The sequence below is a fragment of the Syngnathus typhle genome, linkage group LG8 (assembly GCF_033458585.1).
Source record: "Syngnathus typhle isolate RoL2023-S1 ecotype Sweden linkage group LG8, RoL_Styp_1.0, whole genome shotgun sequence".
Classification (NCBI taxonomy): Eukaryota; Metazoa; Chordata; class Actinopteri; order Syngnathiformes; family Syngnathidae; genus Syngnathus; species Syngnathus typhle.
The window spans coordinates 7,923,113-7,943,887 of NC_083745.1; the positions used below are offsets into that span (position 1 = coordinate 7,923,113).

The following is a 20,775-nucleotide window of genomic DNA, read 5'->3' on the forward strand; positions in this document are numbered from 1 at the left end:
ACGTTTCCGGCGTCGTGCCTGTCAAATCGCTCATCAAATAAGAGTGAAAAAATAGAAATCGTAACAAAAACGAAATTGTACTGGTTGCTTTTGCTTATGTTAACTTTGTGATAAGATGTTTGTCTTGTGGGTTATACCGTCAAATTTTCACGTGTGCGTGCGCGTAGAACACACTGCAGATGGGCAACAATTTGAACACATGATGGACCAAAGACCCTTGAGACATTTATTTTAAATATTTTTCAGATTTATTTTCAACTTTATGAATCTTACATACAAATTTTACATGTAAAACTGCCCCTAAACCTGCATTATGTACAACACAATATGAGCAGCCCTTTCACTCAGTCACAGCTGATCCCTCCTGTGAAGACAAGGAAAGCATGTAACAAGCGTGAGAAGAACATCTGCGTTCATATCAGAAATGAGTCCAGCGAAGGGATTGGTAACAAAATAGTTTCCTTCAAGCCAAACAGAATACTTGACAGTATCTCAGTAAAGGTATGCAAAATGAATATAACACCCGTCTACAGTTTCACACTCACAAAGGCAAGTGGCATGCATCTTCCTCTGCGCCTTGAAATGACCATCATGACAGAATTAACATTAACAGAACAAGTTTCTTTTAAAAAAACAAAAACAAAGTGCTTCTTTGTTCACTATACAGTTTTTAAAAAAAAATAATAATAAAATTGGTAAACCCATCAGAAGGCAAAACCGAAATGAAATAGAATGAACAAGACCTTAAATGCCACTTTGGTGACAAGATGGAATAATGGACTGCTGAGTGGCAGACATTCATGCTAAAGCGACTGTGCTAGAAAGAAAGCAAATCAGCAGGGAAAATCTTCACAGAGGGAACATCCTGTCGCACAGATCACATGTTGATGTGGACACCAGGTACTGACAAATGTTTGAGAAGTAACCGAGTAGTCACCCAATCAATGTAAAACACTGCACTGTTTCTTTTTACCCTACAAAAATGGGTAGGAACTCTAAAGATTTTTGGTCCTGTGGTAAATTTGATACTGAACTGTCTTGGGGAAATCTGAACGCTTTGGATCCTGCCCAGCATACAATTCTAGAAAAAGAAACTCAGACAAACTGCTCTAAACATTTCACTTACAAATGATCATAAACATTTGTTGTTGTTTTTTGTTGCATTGTTTTCTGTCAAAAGTGAAGTTATGGCCTTTGGGGACTTGATAAAAAGTTAACTGGCCCCCCATCCCCGGATTAGATCAGTAAACAATTTGGGAGAGAGAAAAACGTGAGAAAAAAAATCTCACAACCTAGGCTGATGTGTCATTACACATAAATGGGGTCTTCTGTGTGTGACACAACTTCCACAATCACCAAAGCCTTCTTGTATCAACTTTAGAAGGTGTCGATAGAAGACACTGAGGTCTGTTAGAAACCTAAACATTAAAGAAAAACACCCAAAGGCAAAATGTTCACAAGGGAAAAACGCAAAGCGTTGCGCATAAATTCACTATTGCTTCAAAAGACCACTTAAAAAGATCCACTCTGGTGTGCAATGATCTTGCAAGTTCAAACTGTGCACGCGTTTCCACTCAGTGCCACTTGTATGAAAAAAGTATACTGCGGAACAATTGTGTCACCTCAATGAAACGTCTAGTACGTTACATTGTGAATGGTGTCATGCTGCCTTCATTTCACAGCTTTGTGTGTTTTTGCTGCGGACATTTCTGGCATAGGGTGTGAGGGTCATATATATGTGTTGTCTGCTGAAGGAGGGGGGGGCAGCAAAAAACGATGTCAGTTCTGGCCTCCTGGAGGTGTACAAATATTGGGCCTCCAGATGGAACAAATGCACAGTCACACTTCCGATGGGACTCCTCCCCACTGATTGAGTCGACCTTGGCTTTGTTGGCCAGCAATCAGCTCATCCTTAAGAGGACCGCAGGGCTTGGAAAATAAAACAGGTGTCCCTGCTGGCGCAGGCGGTCATGTCGCTTTGAAACCATCATGGAAGTTGCGTCTTATGAAGGTTCTGTGTTGACCGCATCTTGCCCTCTCTCGCTCAGTGTGTAATTTTAACATTGCCTCATAAGCTTCGCCCCATTATGATGATATCTTTGGGAAAGCCCTCCATCTTGGCCACCTCAAAGCATCCCAGCTTACTGTAGAAGTCCAACATTCTCTTGTCAGTCTGGCGAACCTTACAGAAGGCACCTTGGGAGCCTGGGTATAACAGACAAATGGCACAGGAGCATGTTTGTCACTTTTTGTATGTTGGAGCTCGAGCAGTGATGATGGCCGCCACCTACCGTTGGCCTTAAGGGAAGATAATAGGCATCCCATCATGCTTTTTGCCACACTGGGATCGGTGACCTTTGCATGAATGTCAACCTTGATGAGGGAGGGGAAGTTGGACAGGAACGATTCCGGAAGACCCTCCTCTTCCTCATGGAAACTCAAAATCATCTTCTACAGAAACACAGTCAGAAAAGTAAGCTACGGAAGGTCACGTAACCTTGATGGAAATAAAGCAGGGAGAACAAAAAGTTACCTCGGCCTCTGTGAGGTCCTCTTGACCATCAGGTTTGTGGTACTTCTCTTGCATAAAAGGAATCCAGCTCATCTCGCATTTCTTGATAAAGGGTTTGACGTCCGCAGTGCCCAGAGCGTAGCCGCAGATGCCTTCATCATCCTCCAGCACAAAGCCGTAGTCCGGGCTCACAGACAGAAGACCTCCGACCAACCTTTCATTAAAATCATTCAAAGAATAAACTAAATATCTCAAAAATTTATATATTCTAAAAAAGTACAACAAATATCGACTAAAATACGCGTTGCAAATAGAAATTACTCTTACTTGTCACCGATGAGGTCAGATTCCTGCTCTACAGAAGGTGCATCCTCCATTCCTTCATAGTACATTTCCTTACAGATTTTATACACTGAAGCCTGGAAAAGAAAGAGAGAAACACTTGGCTGTTACTTTTGAGGGTGGTCAAGCGGGGAATGGCAGCAACGGCAAAAGATTTTGCACGCATACAATTTGAAAACATCTCACCTCATCTTTGGCAAAGTAGGGCCTTATTGAATAGATTTTGGAGGTAGGCAGTGAGGGCGGAGGCTGGTAGAAAAGATCGTTTGCCCCATCTATTGGCAACAACCTCTGTGGGTGTCAGAAAAAAAAGTGGTTCAGCTTCCTCAAGTGAGAGAGCGAGATGGAGGCTTTGGTGCTTTGGCCAACTGCATTTCTATTTGTATTTGCTACAATGAAACCACTGTGAAACCAAGAGGACGTGGAGGTCATGCACTCAAGGAAAGAGTTAAAAATGTATTAATATGATTCAGAGAAGAAAAAAAAAAGAACTCCCATTCCTTGATCTGACAGTGGGGCCACTGGAGCAAACCTCACCACAATGTCATTGTTACTTTTGGAGCAGAGCATGACAACCAAGCGCAGACTATACAGCCTTCGAAAACAAGGGAGGTATTTGGTCTGACCAAGGTTTTACTTGCTAAAGGAGATGCTACCTTCCCTTGAGTAAGGCATCGCAATATTTCGCTGCGCAACCCTCCTGTTGAGAAAAAAAAAAGAATGATGCCTGCGCCGAGAGAACTCCAGGTGGGAAAACATACGTCAGATATGGACTAGGTGAGTTGGTCAATTGTAGGTCAGAGGACATTGGGCGTTTCATTGCTCTCCAAGGACGGAGATGTCGCTTTAGCCTGGACACTAATGTTTTCCCCTGGAGTTTTCTCTTCCATTGCAAATGTGCATGCGAACTTGCTTGCGCGGGCGCTCGCAAAGAACTGGCATGGGAATTTGTGCGCTTCCTGCAAAGAAATGAGATGTCATGAAAATAAAAAGTAAAAACGCTTTCCGTGCTCGCGTGTGCCGCCTGCGCTAAGGGAAGAGCAGCATCTCCTTGAGCAGTTGCTGAAAGAAATCCAGATGGATACATATTTGGACTGTACGTTTCAAGTGACTGTTTAAAGTTTAAAGAATTAACCCCCCTGCACACACACCCCTAAAAAAAAGATTTAAAAAAAACTTGGGAGGAGTGACGGGGGTTGAATTCCACACTGTTCAACAATCAGCTCACCTTTGCCAAACCAAATCCCGTCATACCAGCACACATTCACCGTGGTTGCCTTTTGCTTACAACACTTTTTCTTTTCCATTGGATTGAGGTAAATTCGGTGCATTAGATACCTGGAACTCTCCTGCTAGACCTCCCCTAAAGGCCCACGGTTCTTGGTCTCCTTTAGGGAATTGTGCTGAGGACTGACTACGACACCCTGTTAGGAGCAGAGCCAAGCGGAGAGTGTTACCAAAGCACGGGGCTCTCGCACATGGGGGGGAATTCGTGGGGAGGAAGGAAGGGCAGTTATGTTTCTAAAAGCACAATTAATCAGAATTCAAGCAGTGACGAATAAACGGTGGCACCCCTTTTGGATTATTTTGGGTTGAAAAGAGGCTGAAGGAACCAAAGCTTACGTGACTACAGTAAGACCAAGGGTTGTAACTTGCCCAGTTACAAGATTGTGCAGGCCTGTAAAACCTGAATGCAGCCGAACACACTTTTGCATGCTCCCCAAAATATGAATACAGCTACCTTTCCTTGCCAAGAGACCAAACAACCTAACAGCATACTGTATTGTATGTAAGCTTCAGCTACCGTCACCCCCGTTGCGAAGTCGCATTTGTGTTCTCATCTGCCTTGTCACATGACTGGGGAGCGCGACTCATCAAACCACGACAACCAACCAGTGAGGAGCCATAACGCACCTGTCCTGTCTGCTTACCATTCCAAAACAATAAAACGAAATGGGGCGGACCAGATAGGACTACTATACAGCGACAGCATGTAAAAAAAAAGAAAAAAAGAAGAGGGACTGTGATGACCCCGTTTCATTCTTTGTGAGCGGGTTGACGAGAGGCTCTGTCGTGTGACCAGACAAGTGGAGCACGCCTGCGTGACCCCGGGCACAGCTTTGCAAAACGTATCATGATGCCTAACGTGCTTTTGACACAGCGAGCAGATGCAACCACGGGGAGGAAAGCTGGAATTGCTTCAACTTAATACAATTCCTATATATGTCCCACAATGAAAAAAAAGTCTGAGTGCCTTCATCCAGATAATAAAGCTACAGATATCATGCAGGCCTTGCATGGCCCAATCTGACACAAGCATAACGGTCAGAACTACACAGATGGATGAGTAAGGTTAACTTTGGAAGCAAAGGCTAAATTCCCTTGAGTAGGTGCATCAGGCTGGTCTGAGCCACTTCTATAAGCCTACTGACAGAAACAAGTAAAAAAAAAAGCTCAAGTTAGAGAAGCTGCCGGGGAAAAATAAGAGAACATTTGGGAGTTAACACCCGCAGCTTAAAACCGCTGCGCAAAATATTTGACTTCATCCGGGGCGGCGCAGCCTCCTTTCCTCCAATTAATCTATCACAATTATCGGTGGCATTTAAGAAAAAGGCATGAATCCGTTTCGCCTGCACTGGACATACATCGGCCACTGTCGATCCAATAGCAGTAGAAACTTGTACTGTGGATTCTTCCATCTGTACATAGTGAAGGGAGAAAACAGTAGAAAATCATTATTAGTAGTTGAACTCAGTACAGAAAACAAGAAGGTTGCGACTAAGTGCCGGCTGCACGGCTTGCAGCATGACGACAAGAAGGGGGAAGTCGATTGCGCACATGACAAGGCAGTTATTAAACATGACAATCTGATCATGATTGCTGTTCTGTAACACAGTTACAGCGGTTTAGTGAATCCACTAAACCTTCACATTGTTTTGCTAGTGTGGGGGTTTGCTGCCTGCTGTGTACTGGAGTCCTCAGCTTTACTATATAGAACAGAAACCTGGAAATGAAACTAGGTTACAAGGAGTAACCTACAGGCCATGCTGGTGCTTCCGTCTACTGACAACACATTCAGGTTTGTGCCAATCTATGTTACTCAACTGGCACAGGGTGGACCATCTGACATAGACAAGCATGAACCATATATTGCATTAAACAGTCAGCTCAACTCTAATAGACGCCTTTCTTGGATTAATGACTAGGGGTGTTGTGCATTTGATGAAATCTAATCTATCTAAAAACAATGTCTAGTTATACAATTTGTATTGATAGTCATAAAAAAAATACTGTTCTTAAAAATTTGTGGAAACAAACAAATCCCCCTCTAATAAACGCTCTGGCCCTAAAGAGAGGGTGAAATGTATAGTTTGGCAAATAAATGCCACTGAGGAAATAATAGCGTTTTGTTTTGCAAGATGGAATTCACCCTGATCCAGCCTTTTAAGAAACAAAGTAGTTAAATGAATAAGAAAAAATACAGATCTATGTTTTTGTTATGCACCAGAATGGCCTTCCATAGTCAGTGAATGATGGCCAAGCTCGCATGCGCGCTAGGGCGTGGAGGAAGGGGTTGCCCCACGGGTGCTCATTCCCACAGACAGAGATGGAAGTGAGTGGCTCTGTGTGGAAGTACAGTCATGGCATTACTGGATACACAGCAAGCAGCAGTAGCCCTTGATGGGTCCTTTGCCACTGAGATTTGCTCAAGTACAGGGAGGTGCTAGCGGCACAACCAGCATTTAGTCCGATTAAAAGAATAAAAAAATAATAATTTTGTGGGTAGGAATTGAGAGACCGCGATAGAGCTCTGGATGGGTAAGTCACGCATCCCACAGTGCACCGTAGTTTAATCGTAGAGCTACAACTTCATTTTATCGTTATTTACTATTAAATGACAATGTAAGCCGTGTCTCCAGCGGTGGGGAGGAGGCGAGCAAACACGCCACATACCGTCAGTTCTCCATCCGTCTCGGATTTTTTTCACAATTATTACATTTGCGTGAGAAAAAACAAATCTGTAACCTAAATTTAGGTATAATTGCAAGCTTTCATCTGTGTGCAGAAAGGGAAACTCAAAGACAAAACTGTTGAGGTCAACCATAGTTGAAAGAAAAGAAAAAGACCTCCTGGCACTCGATCAATGACTACTATCCAATATCCTGTCCAGCTTTTGCACGTATCTCATTATGTCCTTTCCATCAAAGTGATATGTGAATTTACTTGGACAGAAGGTTGAGGGACGAATGCTAATTTTATCACTTCGTTCCGTTGTTAATAACTGGAATGCAGGTGCTACTTTACTTCCAACTGAGCAGCGGGGAAGAGTCACGTGACCTCCGGAGCTCTATTGTGCTGCATCTCAAGCTAGCTAGAAGATAATTATAACCTAATAATTATAAAGGCCACACAACCTGTCTGCAGGATGACCATGTTCTTTCCTTACTTTTTTGATTTACGACCAAATTGATCTGTGAAACGGACTGCGAATAAGTCGTGACCCTGTTATGTATATGAACGAATAACGCATATATGCCTGCTGGGGTTTTATGACTAAATGTATCCTGCTCCTTGAGACAAAAGACCTGCGTAGTTGCGCTCATACACACCTAGCCACTGGACAAAGGACTTGACCATAGAAATGATGCTCTTGATGTCCCAGATGTAAGGGTAGAGGTCATACAGGATGGTGCGGTTGGCTGAATTGGACAGACGTGTGAACATCTGCATGACAGAGCAGCACATGTCCTCAAACTTCTCTGCTCTCAACTGCCATTCTGCAACCTGTAGGAGAAAACAGCTCATGTTGACGCCAAAATCCACAATTGAAAGCTTTGTCATGCAAGTCTACTTCATCCCCAGTGGAGGCTACACCACCTGATGGACATTGTGGGAAGCACATATCAGCCATTTTGTTTTGCAACCTCAGAGCTAACCACTGGATCTTGGATGAAAAGAAAAAGGGCACATTTCTAAAGAATTCACCGACCTTCTCGTCTTCTTTCATCTTGCAGTTGACGCTGACGACGCTGCTGTTGGCTCTCAGCCAGTTGAACTCTTTCAACATCTGCATGGCCTTGGGGCCGTACTCGTAAGGCAGGTAGAAGAGTTCCGCCAGGAGGCACAGGTCCTCAATTGAAAGCGGCTCCACGGTGAACAGCGGTTTCTCATCGGGACCAGGTGCAAATAAATCCTGAGGAGAATAAACCAAGGGAAATAAACACTTTAAGATAGCATTGGATCCCATCAATGTATACATTCAGCAATATAATAAGGTTTGTGAAGTGCTTCAAATCCGTCTGTGGCACCTGTTTGATTTGATCGTCAGTCTGCATGGGTGCAATATCGCTCCCAGAATCCTCCTGTATGGACTCTTCTGAAGACTTGGACTCTGCCAAGCTCTCCTTGTCTGTATCCATGGGCTTCAGATCTTCCGCCATCTTGTCAACCAAGACTGGGTCCTCGGGTTTCGGCTCAGGGTCCGCCTCTGCGTTTGGCTGTTCCTGCTTCTCCATCACCATCTCCATGGGCTCCTCATCAGAATCCTTCTTCTCCACCTCCATGGACACAACATTAGCATAGTTCCGAATCCAAAGAAAGACGCTCTTTTCAATTTCCAATTTAATATTTCCTCATAAAGTGGATGGATGGATTTATTAACTCAACTGTAGCGACTACCCATCAGCACTCAACACAAGCGAGTATTTGACTTGAGATGTTATTTGTTCAACACACCCGCTAACTAGATTGCGATACTCTGATTGTTTGAAGCAGAAGCAAACCAATACCTCCTCTTCCTGCTCAGGTGTTTTTGGCATGGGGTGAGGTTCGAGTAGTTGAGGCGGCATGGCCGGAGACATTATGGGCTGCTGGAACACAGTCGTCACCGTGGTATCGGAGCACAGTGAGGGAGGGGCCATGGAGGACACGTCGATGACGGTACTTTTGGCCCCGCTCTGAGGCACCTGTCGGCCTAAGAGAGATAAGCAAACCGTTTTGGTTCTAGTACTGCAACAAACCGGGAAGAGAAGCAAATTTTCGACTTGTTCTCTTACTGTTGTATTGATGAGGCACGACAAAGTCTCCAAGCCACTCAGTGAGAGCCAGTTTCAGGGCCAGTTGGGGACTGTACAGCATGTCTGTCTCCAGTTCTTCATCACTGCCCTCGTTCTCCAATTTAATCTGGATGGAAACTGTGCTGTCCTCACCGTCCGCTGAGAAGAGGCGAGAGGATTAATGATGCTGCATTGTAAAGAACACACTTTTACTGGAATGGATCATACGTACTCATGACCACATCCTTGCGCACTCCATTCATGTTAGACTTATACCAGGTGGCCAGAGTGTGGATGGCAACAAAGTTGGACTCAAACTCGCAGTTGGGGTTGGTGAGGACTCCCTTCAGTCTGGGGATGAGCTCTGTGGAGCGCCCCTTGTAAGGACCCAAGAAGAGCCTCTTCTGGTCGTAGTCATTGGCGTGGATGTTGTCCCAGATCACAGGGGCTCTTCTTAAAATCTTAGACACTTCTTCTATAGACTCAACTGTGATGTCTTTGGATACCACTTTGGGTCCTGTGAACAGACACACCTTGTGAGCAGCAACTTCAAAAATGCAACTGGAATAACCTATGTGAGAAAGTGTGTCACACATGCCTGTCCACAGAATATCAATGCCAAGCAACAGCTTCTCTCCTACTGTGTGAAGGTAGGGAGACTGAGAGACATTTGGATAGCAGAAGGTTCCACAGTACTCTGCAAATGAGGACAATAATAAAGCTAATCAATACCGAGGCTAAAGGACATTAGCATGTAATTGCAGGTAGTTCAAATTATACCTGTGGGACAAAACAAGAAGGTTTCAGGCTCTCCGAGGTACTGGTAGATTTCATTGGTGATGGACACCTGAGCGTGTGCAAATGAGCTGAACACTTCCTTATCGGCAGGGCACATGTTGTGGTCGATGTCGTCAAAAAGTAAGGCGAATGACTTGCAACCAAAGTGTGTCACCTTATTAATAGAGATGGAGCTTGTTAATAATAGCCAACAATAAAGTGGTACCTCAAATGCATTCAAAATGCAGTTTGACCAAAACTACAAAAGAACACCTTCAATGCTGAACATGTACCGTGTTTTTCCATGCATAATGCGCAAAATTTAACTCATTTATTGTCCTAAAATCTGGGGTGCGCATTATGCATGGGTACAACAATTTTTGAAGAAAATCTCCCTCGAAATAAAACTTGAAATCACACGTTTCTTCTTGTTTGTTGTCAATCGCGCATCGCATTCAGCCATCCTGCCCAACACACTTTGTCAGTAAAATTTATAATTGACGAAGCATCGTTTGGTGCGATGGTGCGATCCTTGATGGTGTGTTATTGTCAAATATTGTTTGTTTTTTAATCTCCATCGCAAACCGGATATCATACGGAGGCCGCCATTACAGATGCGCAGAACGGATGCGCAAGACACGTCAGCTATATAAAGAGCGAAAGTTCAGTTCTCTACCTAGATGCGTATTACAGGTAATATTTTTTATCACAGAACTTTGCCTTGTTCCTTTCTTCTCTGCAGTTCACTTCAAACACGCTCCATACGAACACAATGCTCTTGTATCAGACGCTTCCTCAATCACCTGCTCGTTTACTGTCTGTCACAATGTACCCTACACAAATCCGAAACATTTCTTCGCTATCGAGTTTGCTAGCGCATGCGCAGTGATACTGACCGGCAGAATTACATCCGGTTGTTCCCAAAGATGATCTTTTTTCTGAAATCATTTTACGTTTACGGACTTAAGTAAGAGTCAAAATTTGGGTGCGTATTATACATGGGTACAGGCTTTTTTCCAGCATCGACATGCCATTTTTAGGGTGCGTATCATGCACGGGGGCGCATTATGCATGGAAAAACAAGGTAATTGCCATTGAGTTGTATTCTTTGCTTTGTTTATTTGTTTTTTACAAATACTCTCAAAACATGTTGCAATACCTGGTCCAGTTTCCTCTTGAGTGCTGTGACCTCTTTCTGATTGGAGAAAGTAATGTCAAGTCCAGGAGAAATGGCATATATGAACTCAATGCCATACTCTTTGGCAGCTCCGATTAGTGTCATAAGTTGTTCTGGAAAACAAAAAACACATTTAACCCAAACAACTAAGTGACTTGTTTCCTCATCTGCTCTCAATAGTCACCTGCTTCCTCCACGGAGTACAACTCCCTCCAGAACATTCTGTGTTTGTAGTCATCTTTGGGCGCATAAAGGTATGTATTCAGTCCCCATTTCTGCTGTCTATTAAACATAGTGACAGCATTTATTAGAATGGATGAAAAAACACAATCAAAATAAGCAAGCTATTTACCTCCTGAACAACTCTTTCCTCTGTTCCATTGTCCACGGTCGTCCATAAAAGCCTGCAATGGCAAACCATGCAATTCACTTTTCATCCCGTGCTGCTAATTGAGGCTTTCTTCGCTCCTTTGTGTTAGTCCAAGAAATTGACTCATTATATTAAACGCGTTATTTAATAAATAAATCCAGTGCATGTGTCAGGAATGACAACGACCGAGCAAAAACAGATAAGAATATTGTGGCAACAATGATATGGGTGTCATGCCGATTGACAATAGAGAAACCTTTATTTATTTTCTGGTCAAATACGCAATTACATAGAGCGCTTGCTCAGCACAGAATACGATTAACCAATCTTTTATCGCTATTCCAAAATGCTCATCACCCAAATACCTTCCACTACACCACTGATGAATTTTCTGTGGCCCGTCGATTCCACTATGATTCCGCCGGACTCTTCCAACAGGCCGGGAACCTCAGCACAAGCCTCTCCTGAGACTGGGCTGGGGCTCGGTTCGGCTTCCACCGGTGTCCTCTCCAGCGTCTTATCTTTTTGGACCATTTTCGAAATGGTAGAAAACTCTTAGAAACGAGTGAAATTCTTGAAATCCAAGAAAAGCGTAGCTTATAAATGGGCAAGTCAATCGCGTCACGGTCGAGGCAGACAGCAAGTCTGGTGTTGCTCGGGTAAGCGAGCCTACCAGAACGGTCGAATAGCCGCGACTAACTTAATCGGAAACTCGATCAGATCTGACAAAACAACTTTTTGATATTAATATAAAATAAACCGCAATCCATTTTTGTATAATCCTCGCGTTCGTTCCTCTCTGGTGTATTTGCCCTGTTTTTTCCCCTACAGTTCTTCCTGTTTACACGCAGTGCGCATGTTCGCTAGACTAGTTTAAACCAGTCAAAACCAGATCTGACCAAGAAATCGCACAAAGACACTTCATTGGTCAAGATAATTCCCGTATCTGATCGCCAACCCTGAAAACAAAGATATTAACGTACAAATTTCCGTGGTGCAACCTATTTTCTTTTAGTCTGGATATTTCTGTAAGGGTTAGGTTCAGCAAAGAACATATTAAGTTTCGACACAATAAGATTTAAATGTGGAGATTAATGCGGACACCCTACTGCAAAAACAAATCACTACCTGCACGTTTTGTTCGCCATCGAGCTGTTCATCTAGCGCGCATCGATTATCTTTGGTTGCTCGGCCCATATAAGGAATGGAGCAGAGAGCCAATGTTTGAAAAAGGTTTAGCCCTTCTCTCAATGGTATGAATATCTTGTGCTGAGTGTGTCAGTATTTTTCACCTTTCAGTAACTAAGGCAGTCTAACATATGGGGTAGAATTTAAAAATAATTAGGTGTCGATCATTTGTCATACACTTGCAGGCACACCCTTGCAACCTCACGCCAATCCACCAAGAGAAAAAATACCAGTATCAAATAATCCCACTGCGGTGTGCAACAATGGAAGGGAAAGCAAAGTTGACATGCTTACAAGACCAAAGAAGACAGTTCACATTCACGGTTTTAATTGCTGTTTGCAGTACACGTGAATATAATACATACTTTCACAACATTTGAGACCCCCAATTGGTTTGCTCTTTAAAAGTGATCCTCTCCGGACATTGTTTTTAAATTTTAAGATAAACATTTTAAAAAATGTCACATTTAGCCTTTTTTTTAATGTCTTTTACTCATTTAATTATACAGCTCTTCAATAGAAGGTATTAAACTTGCCCAAACAAAAGACATTGAAACGACAAAAATACAATGCCACAACAATCTGAAAAGTCAAGTTTAGCTCTCGAGGTAAGTGTTGGCTGCTCCCTGCGACAGCCTCCTGTTACCTGTTCAGACTCTGCTGCGCCTGCTTGAGTAAAGTGTCGAAGTCTAGTGTCTTCAGCTTGCCTTTTGCAAATGCAGGGTCATAGTCTCTGTTAGAATCTGAAATGCAACACGGGCAGAGGATTACAATTCAAACGACCGGCACAAATAGGTTGAGGCCATCTATCTTTTGTTCTACCTAGGTCAGCATAGGTGGTTTTGCAGAACTGCCTTCTTCCACCAAAGCACAAATCAAAGGGCAGCTCATCAGCCTTACGCAGCTTGCTTCCATTTTCAATGGCAGTGAAAGCATCCTTGGTGCTGTAGTAAGTCACAAACCCATAGTTGTCCCTGTAATAGGCATTTGCATTAGAATCGATTGACAGATGACGACTTCACTTCATGCTTTGGCATTTGAAGCTGTGGCTTGCTTTTAAAAGAGCAACTTGGGATGGTAACCAGGATGCTCCAGTTATGAGCAGGCCTGCTTATGCTTTAGCATTGTATCTTGACCCTTGAATGTCACAGAAGAGACTAAAAGGGTTCAGTAACAATGCAAGTAAAACAAGAACCAAGGAGCTGCTCACCCTTGCTCCCTAAAGTGCAGAGTGCAATCCTCCACTTTGCCAAAGTAGGAAAAACGCTCTCTGAGCTCCTTCTGAGTCATTGTGCCTCGAATCCGACCAATGTAAACAACCCGTCGCTCCTCCTGTGAAGTGGATTTTCAAAATAAAGTTAGTAACATAAAGCACTTCGCAATGTAGCAACAGGACAATTTGCAAGCTTACAATGGCTTGGTCTTTGCGGGACTTCACATCCTCAGCAGAGTACCCGTACGCCCTTCCATACGAAGGACTAAATAAAGAAAGACCACCTTTAGTCAAGTTCAACCAAGTATGAGAAATGTATGTAACTGCTACACTGTACCTATAAACTGATGTATTTTTTCTCCATGGCGCTTGACTCTGGGGGGATTGTGACCGCGATCTTGATCGACTCCAAGAACCAGAGTGAGAGGAGGAATACGAGTATTTTCTCCTCCTGGGAGGAGAGCGGGAGACGGAGGACCGTGAAGACGAGCGAGATGAGGAGCTGGATCTGCTGCGAGAGTGGCAATGACGAAACCTAAAGAGGAACACGAGGAAGACGAACTCTGATGAGTCACAAGCCAAAAGAAATTCAGATGACAGAGTGGATCTAACCTTTTCTTGGATGGCAAGCGGGATCTCGATCGAGATCTTGACTGAGATGAGCACGAATCAGACTCTGAGCCACTGGAAACAGATGGCGAGCGTTGGGATCTTCGTTTTCGCCCCCTCCGTTTGGGGCTGGGACTGTGAGAGGAAGGCTGGCAATGATACGACCTTTCAAAAGCCTTCTTCCCAAGAGCGGTTTCGGCTGATTCGTTCTCCTGACGTGCTGGAGAAGCTTCCGGAGTCTCCAGAACAGAGGATGCCCCCATTCCATGAATGTTGTTGTTCAAAGCCTCTGGAGTTGGTGAAGACGATTGCGTGTTCAAATTTGATTGGTGGGTCGTGTCCTGTATGCATGGAGGTGCCGTCGTGGCTGGAGCCGGGTTCCTTATGGGTTTGATTGTGATCTGCTGTTTGAGATTCCAGCGGTTGCCTGCTCCTCCAGTAGAAACATCTCTGCTGGGGAGGCAGTAATCGTGATCCATGCACACCACACTGTAAGGCACAGTGGCGGTAGCCGCTGTGGGCTTGGCACGAAATTTGGCTGAGGTCAAAGGGCGGGCCTCTATTTGAATGGCCTTGGTGAGGTTTGTTTTGGTCAACTCTGTGGCTTTTGCCTTTCCCAGCAGAGAAATGGGGGCTAGAGGTTTCCACATCTGGTGTGGAGGAGTGGCTGGAGGAGTCAAAGCTAAAGAATAAAAAACAAAAAAGTGCATCATGACTACAGCAGACAATTAAGAGCAGTTGGCCAAATGCTAATCTGAAGATGAAAGAATACACGATGTTAATGTGGTTAATCTTAATTTCAGCCGGCATCAAATTAAATTTGTGTTTTTGGGTCACTCCTGTGTCAAGGGAGTACTACTTGGCTGGCTTGCGTTTTGATGTTCCACTGTCAGTCTACCTTGTGTTTTAAATAGTCCAGATACTTCATTCAAATTACCTGCAGGGCTTGAGAGATCACTGACACGCTCCACAACAGTTCTTTCACGTGGAAGTTCGAAACTAAAAAGTCAGAACAAAAGTTGTTAATCCTTCATCGATTTGCTGGGACGAGAACTGTGGTATAACTTTCGGTTTGTATCACAGTGTCAAAGCCCAATTCAAAGACATTACTGAGTCTCGCCATAAACGGTAGGTCTTGGCAAACCACAAAAAAAAAACAGTGGCGTTACGGCAACCACATGCGTACACTTTAGACTCCATCACACCCACAGAGCAGCGTGATGGCTGTAGGGTAACTCACCCAGAGTTTCCTACAGCTGCTGCTCTACCAGAGACCTCCGGTACACTTTGTTGCTCTTTGGCTGAAGAGAGATAAGAAGAATAAGAAAATGGCAGGAGAGATTTATGAGCGGATAGGAATGTAAGTTCAGCTCAAGTGTCACAACAGGCCACGGCTTTGTAAGACTCAATAATGCACTGACTGACACTGTTAAATGTAAATATTGGAGTCCAGTTGCCGTATACCCAATGTGAGGTTGAGCTTTGTACATCCACCAACAAAGACGGCATGATGAGAGTTAAATGGATTTGCAGACTGGGTAGAATTCCACAACACAAAGCAGCTTCACTGGCCCCACAAAACCAACGTTAAAAAAAAAAAAAAAAAAAAAAAAATGCAGACCAGGGAATGTGGACTAGTAAAGGGGATTAGTTTACTCACCTTGCGTTTCCTCAAACTGTTCCAGCAGGCTGGTTAGATCAGTTGCCTCAATACCTACAGTACAGAAATTGATGTATGATTAAAACCACAAATAGACCGACAAACGGAGACAATCGAGGGAAAGGTGATGTCATGTGTTGTGATTACTTTAAATCCAAACCCATTTCTGGATTTGTACATGTGAAGAGGAATTTGAGTCGGCACATGCCATTGTCAACTAGCTGTTGAGATGTTCAAATTTGCAGAACAGTTTAACTAGTTTATAACTATTGAGAGACATTAGGGTGCAACCCACAAGCTCACCCATTTCCGTGGTGAAGGACTCAATCAACTCCTGCGTGGGACTCTTTGTCTTTGGAGCTTCAATTTGCGCCATGACTCGTGAATTTGGTTTAAGCATAACCCGGTTTGATTTAAGACTTGATGATGCCATGGGGCGAAGGGAAGGAGTCGAACAAGATTTGACATTCGTTGTCAAGGCCTTTGCGGTCGTGCCGTGATTGTTTGAGGAAGGCGTGGAGTGAGGAATGACCTCAGGCACATTCTGGCAAACTGGGGCCGTCTGCAGTGGACCGGGGACAGGAATGGTCGCGCCAGAGGTGCACTGAATTGTCTCTGTAGTTGCTTTGACAAGTTGTGATCTCCTCTCATTGACTTGTGTATTGTCTTTTGACAGTTTAGGGCATTTGTCTGTGGGTTGGCTCGAGACTTGTTTTGACACTTCCGATTGTGCAGGGACAGCATTAGAAGGTTTTTTGGTTGAGGCCATCATGTAGGCGGGTGGCACCAACAGTGCCTCCGGGGTGGGTGGGGCACAGGGTCCCCGAGGTTGCCAGGCCGGTTTGACCTCAATCTCCTTTTTAGCAGCTTCAAAGGTGGACCACCGAGGGTCTCTGGGGCTGGGTTGAGGCAAGCAGGGGATAGGGGGCAATTCTTTGGGCGGCTCCAGAAGGCTGGGCCACTTGGTGCTGTTATCGCCTTGTTTATCCACTGCAACAGGCTTCTTTTGTTGTCGCAGTCGTCGGTACTCGGCCAGACTGAGGGACTTGGGCTTTGGCTCTGGAGCTGCAGGAGTCTCAGGAAGGAGGGGCTCATCTCCGGTCAATGTCAACTTTAGAGCACCTGCAGGGTTGCTGGAAGACATTGAGGAAGGTTGACTGGAGAGCTCATCAGGAGCTCGGGACATTTTATCCTGCTGCTGGGAGGAGACCGCTGGTGCTGGATTTTCAGAAAGGCCAGCTTTTAACACTACTGTGGGCTGTGGCGACACAAACGTCGGAACAGATTTTGCACTCGATTCGGGGGTCATAGTGGAGATCTCTGCTTGCGATTCACCTTGGTGTGGCTTTACTTCCCTAGGTTTTAAAGAGGGAGGTGCAGGGCCAGCTGGAGCCATGGGCACTTTGTTCTTCTTTTGTTCCTTGAGCCGCTTCTTTTCAGACTTCTGCATTAATTCTTGCTTTTCATTTCTTTTCACGGCACTTCTGAGGACTCTTGCCTCCACTGGAGGGCAACGTTTCTTACATTTCTTTTTCTTTTTCTTACGAGATGGCCTTCTTTCTATAGTATTTTCCTTATGCCCTTTTCCTTCTTTCCCATCTGAACATAAACCTGTCATTTTCACCGGAGCCTGACAGAATGATTCATCAACATCATCAACAACAACAATATGCTCCGAGCTGTCCGAAGCTATTTCTTCCTCATTGTCTGCCCTTAGCTTATTAGCTGTAGACTCTTCAAGTGGCAGAGGAACTGGGAGGTCTTGGACAGCGAGGATGGGCTCCCCGTTTTCACCCTGATCCACCACCTCCAGTAAGATTCCGCCTGCTGGCAACATCTGCATACCTTCATCATCCTCCATGCAAATGGTCATGCAGTATGGGTGCATATGTTTGACCAAGTCACCCAGACTAACAGAAAGGCCGTTGCCACTCTCCTGCTCAACGGTGACAGGAGACGGAACAGTTGAACCGTCTAAGTCTGTCAAAGTGTGGTCAGAAGGTAAACTGGTCAGCGTGAGAGAACCAGCATCCTCTTCCTCCCCGTCACTTCTTTGCAACATGTCTCTCATCATGCGGAGGTTCTGAGTACAAATAGGAGTGAGTTGTTAAAACCTAAATGGGTATGCAGTGGGAGGATATCCACCGATTGTGGGATAAGTGCTACCTTTCCAGTCGATAGTGGTCTTGAACAAAACAAGTCTTTCTCTGGAGTGGACCGTGGCAGACAGAATAATCTCCTGAGCTACAATGTGCAGGGGGGGGGGGGGTTGCAAATTAAATCAAATGTACGAAGATTTGTGTCATTCAATCTCATTGTGAACACAGGGCATGCATGGCAGATGTGCACTAACCGGCGAGTGTTCTCTGCCCTGACCCGACAGCAGGTCCGACTCAGGGAGCGTGTCAAACGGAGACGGGTTCTCATCATCCATATTGTCGAGTACGTCCGCAAGTGTGGTTAACAGCGTGGCTTCACTGTTCTCGTCTAGGCCTTTAGTCTAAATGATAATAATAGCAAAGGTGTCAAGACAACAATAAAACGTGTTAATTTAGGGAAGGTCGTTGGATCATGTGGACTTGCCTCTACGGACGATGTGTCAAAGATGGAAAGAATGGAAGAGTCCAAGCAGCTCTGAAGATCGTCCAATGTTTCCCCAGAGCAAAGCTCAGCGGTCTGAAAGGTAACAGAGATTACATTAAATTGAAGCCCATTTTAAATAACCAACAAGACACTGCATTTACATGAAGGGTTGCTGACAGTACACTTGTAAACATTTGTTTTAAAATATTGGCCTATTGCTTAAGTTATCTATTAAATCTGTCAATTTTGAAACATTTTCCATGCATCTTTCCCATATTAATATTGTGCAAATGTAAATAAATTTCGCGAACAGCCTGCACATTTCGTCTGGATGGATTTGCCACGTGTTTGAGTCTACACATGCGCTATCATTGTTTGGACATGTTTGATCCTGCACACTCGCCGTCCACATGGCGGAAGTCGCGCACCCACGTGTACAACACACCCTTATTGATATTTTGGACTATGTCCAAATAAAATATTTTGGCATTAAGTGGCAATTGCAATTAGTACTTGAATGCATACAGCGTCAAAAAGCAGGAAAGAATTTTCCAAACATCGGGGAATTTTCCAAACAATCAGTTTCGGTTAAATTGGGAACATGGCAAACGTGATTCAACAGCACCGTAGCATACGCAACTGCTTTTTGATTAGCACTCAAGCGGTGATAGTTTATTGTGCTATGGCCAAATAATGATGGCCAAAATGTGCTGCCTTAACTGCAATGTCGTTCGACGTGTACAACAACCGCAACGTCGCTAAAATGATGACACAGCACTGCAGCAACCTGGCATGAAGCCGATGAATCCGCCACGATTCAATTCAAAACCATCCAACGAACTATGAATCGAATATAAACTATTCCACGTGAGTCTGCTTTTATCGAGGGAATCGCAATGCTAGCAAGCTACTTTGTTAGCTAGCACGTTGTCGTGCTGTCAACACGTGTGAATGAATCAACAGTAGCGGTAGTACCACAACCAGATACTATTTATTTGAATTAAAACCATAAGAACCCAACGTACATCAAAGCCAGATCTGCAGACTATAACATAATACAACTGTCACGATACATTTTAGGCCATTTTAAAACATTTTTAGGGTTTAAAGGAGCTGTGGAACCGGCGTGCCCAAAGCTAGTCAATGTGACTCATACGATATTTGCCACACTAAAAAGTGTCATTAATACAGAGGGAAAACGAGCGACATGCCTTTAATAATAAACCCTAAAAAAAAATTAGGTGGTCTTTCAAAAAATTCGATATGGTGACTTCTGGGTAGCATCCACGTGTCACTTCGGCATGAGCACTGTTCAACGTGTGCATTGCAGCGTGCAGGAATACAGCCCAACAGTCCTAAGAATGAATGACTATAAAGAAGTTAAAACACATAAGTTCATTACCACGCCGCCGAGTGTATCCAAAGGATAAAAATCCATATTGCACGTCGTTAAAATCTCCTCGCTTGCGCCCCACCGCACCGCCATCTTGCAAGTTTACTCTCTACCAGCACATGAGTGTGGGGACTTTGGCCAATGAAAAGCCTCCAAATGAGCCGGTAGGAGATGCATGTTCCCGGTAAAATGACGCAAAATGACGCAAAAAGAGGGGTCAAAGGTAAGCTAGTCACGTTTTGTAGTTCTTTCCCCTCACCCAATTACCGTTCAGAGTGGAGAAACTACTCTCTTTCTCTCTCTCTTTCTCTCTCCCTCTCTCTCTCTCTCTCCCTCACTCTCTCTCTCACACACACACGTACACACACACACTATTTAAAAATATGAGGCTTGAAATGCATTATTTTTAGAATCTAAAACGATTCACCATTTGCCTAAAAATGCTTTCTGTATCATATTATATTTTTATTTTTAATCACAATTGTACATATGTCTTGCATTAAGATGAAGGCGAAAGGAACAAACACATTTTACATGAACTTTTCAGATTGATTGTTTGCTCAAATCAGGGAGTCAGTGTAGGAATTGCTCGTGTTTGCGTTATAACCAAGAGATTCTCTTCAATTTTTAGTTGTTTTTCTCTTATTGTATCCTAATTTGTAACCTTTTGTTCTGTGGACTGCTAAAGCTCAGAGCGGCCCATTTATTGTGTTGTGATTACATAGGTTGTTTTTCTGCTCTTGTTCTATATTCTGTTTGAGTGAGCAAATTAACTTGCACGTCCTGTTTCCCCGCTCTCTCCTCTTGTGGACAAGTCCGACCAGTCTGCTTCTCATTGCCTGTCATTCTAATTTATTTATTCCTTACAGAAGCTGTGAGATGCACATCTAAGCGA

The 20,775-nt window shown here is 44.0% G+C and overlaps 2 protein-coding genes and 1 non-coding gene across 4 annotated transcripts; all 3 read right to left on the reverse strand.

Annotated features, from left to right (window-relative positions):
* Window positions 1-225: 225 nt before the first annotated feature.
* On the reverse strand, window positions 226-12,114 carry oga (O-GlcNAcase). Of its 2 annotated transcripts, XM_061284837.1 has the most exons (19): window positions 11,600-12,114; window positions 11,217-11,268; window positions 11,049-11,146; window positions 10,847-10,977; window positions 9,691-9,862; window positions 9,509-9,607; window positions 9,143-9,427; window positions 8,911-9,069; window positions 8,644-8,828; window positions 8,164-8,412; window positions 7,845-8,048; window positions 7,465-7,639; window positions 5,500-5,553; window positions 4,193-4,278; window positions 3,041-3,145; window positions 2,840-2,931; window positions 2,534-2,726; window positions 2,292-2,451; window positions 226-2,205 (listed from the first exon to the last, which is right to left on the reverse strand). In XM_061284837.1, the coding sequence occupies exons 1-19, from the start codon at window positions 11,766-11,768 to the stop codon at window positions 2,069-2,071; spliced, it is 2,805 nt and encodes a 934-aa protein (XP_061140821.1). In that variant the 5' UTR covers window positions 11,769-12,114; the 3' UTR covers window positions 226-2,068. The 2 variants fall into 2 exon arrangements, with proteins under 2 accessions (XP_061140821.1, XP_061140822.1); XM_061284838.1 differs by lacking the exon at window positions 5,500-5,553.
* Window positions 12,115-12,733: 619 nt separating this feature from the next.
* On the reverse strand, window positions 12,734-20,165 carry pprc1 (PPARG related coactivator 1). The gene is made up of 14 exons (XM_061284574.1): window positions 19,890-20,165; window positions 18,488-18,580; window positions 18,258-18,404; window positions 18,071-18,148; window positions 16,208-17,987; window positions 15,905-15,958; window positions 15,485-15,545; window positions 15,182-15,243; window positions 14,248-14,926; window positions 13,973-14,170; window positions 13,834-13,900; window positions 13,633-13,754; window positions 13,245-13,396; window positions 12,734-13,165 (listed from the first exon to the last, which is right to left on the reverse strand). The coding sequence occupies exons 1-14, from the start codon at window positions 19,971-19,973 to the stop codon at window positions 13,065-13,067; spliced, it is 3,678 nt and encodes a 1,225-aa protein (XP_061140558.1). The 5' UTR covers window positions 19,974-20,165; the 3' UTR covers window positions 12,734-13,064.
* LOC133159193 (small nucleolar RNA SNORA50) lies at window positions 13,464-13,604 on the reverse strand. Its single transcript, XR_009715671.1, has one exon. It is a non-coding gene; the product is annotated as a small nucleolar RNA SNORA50 (small nucleolar RNA).
* Window positions 20,166-20,775: the final 610 nt, after the last annotated feature.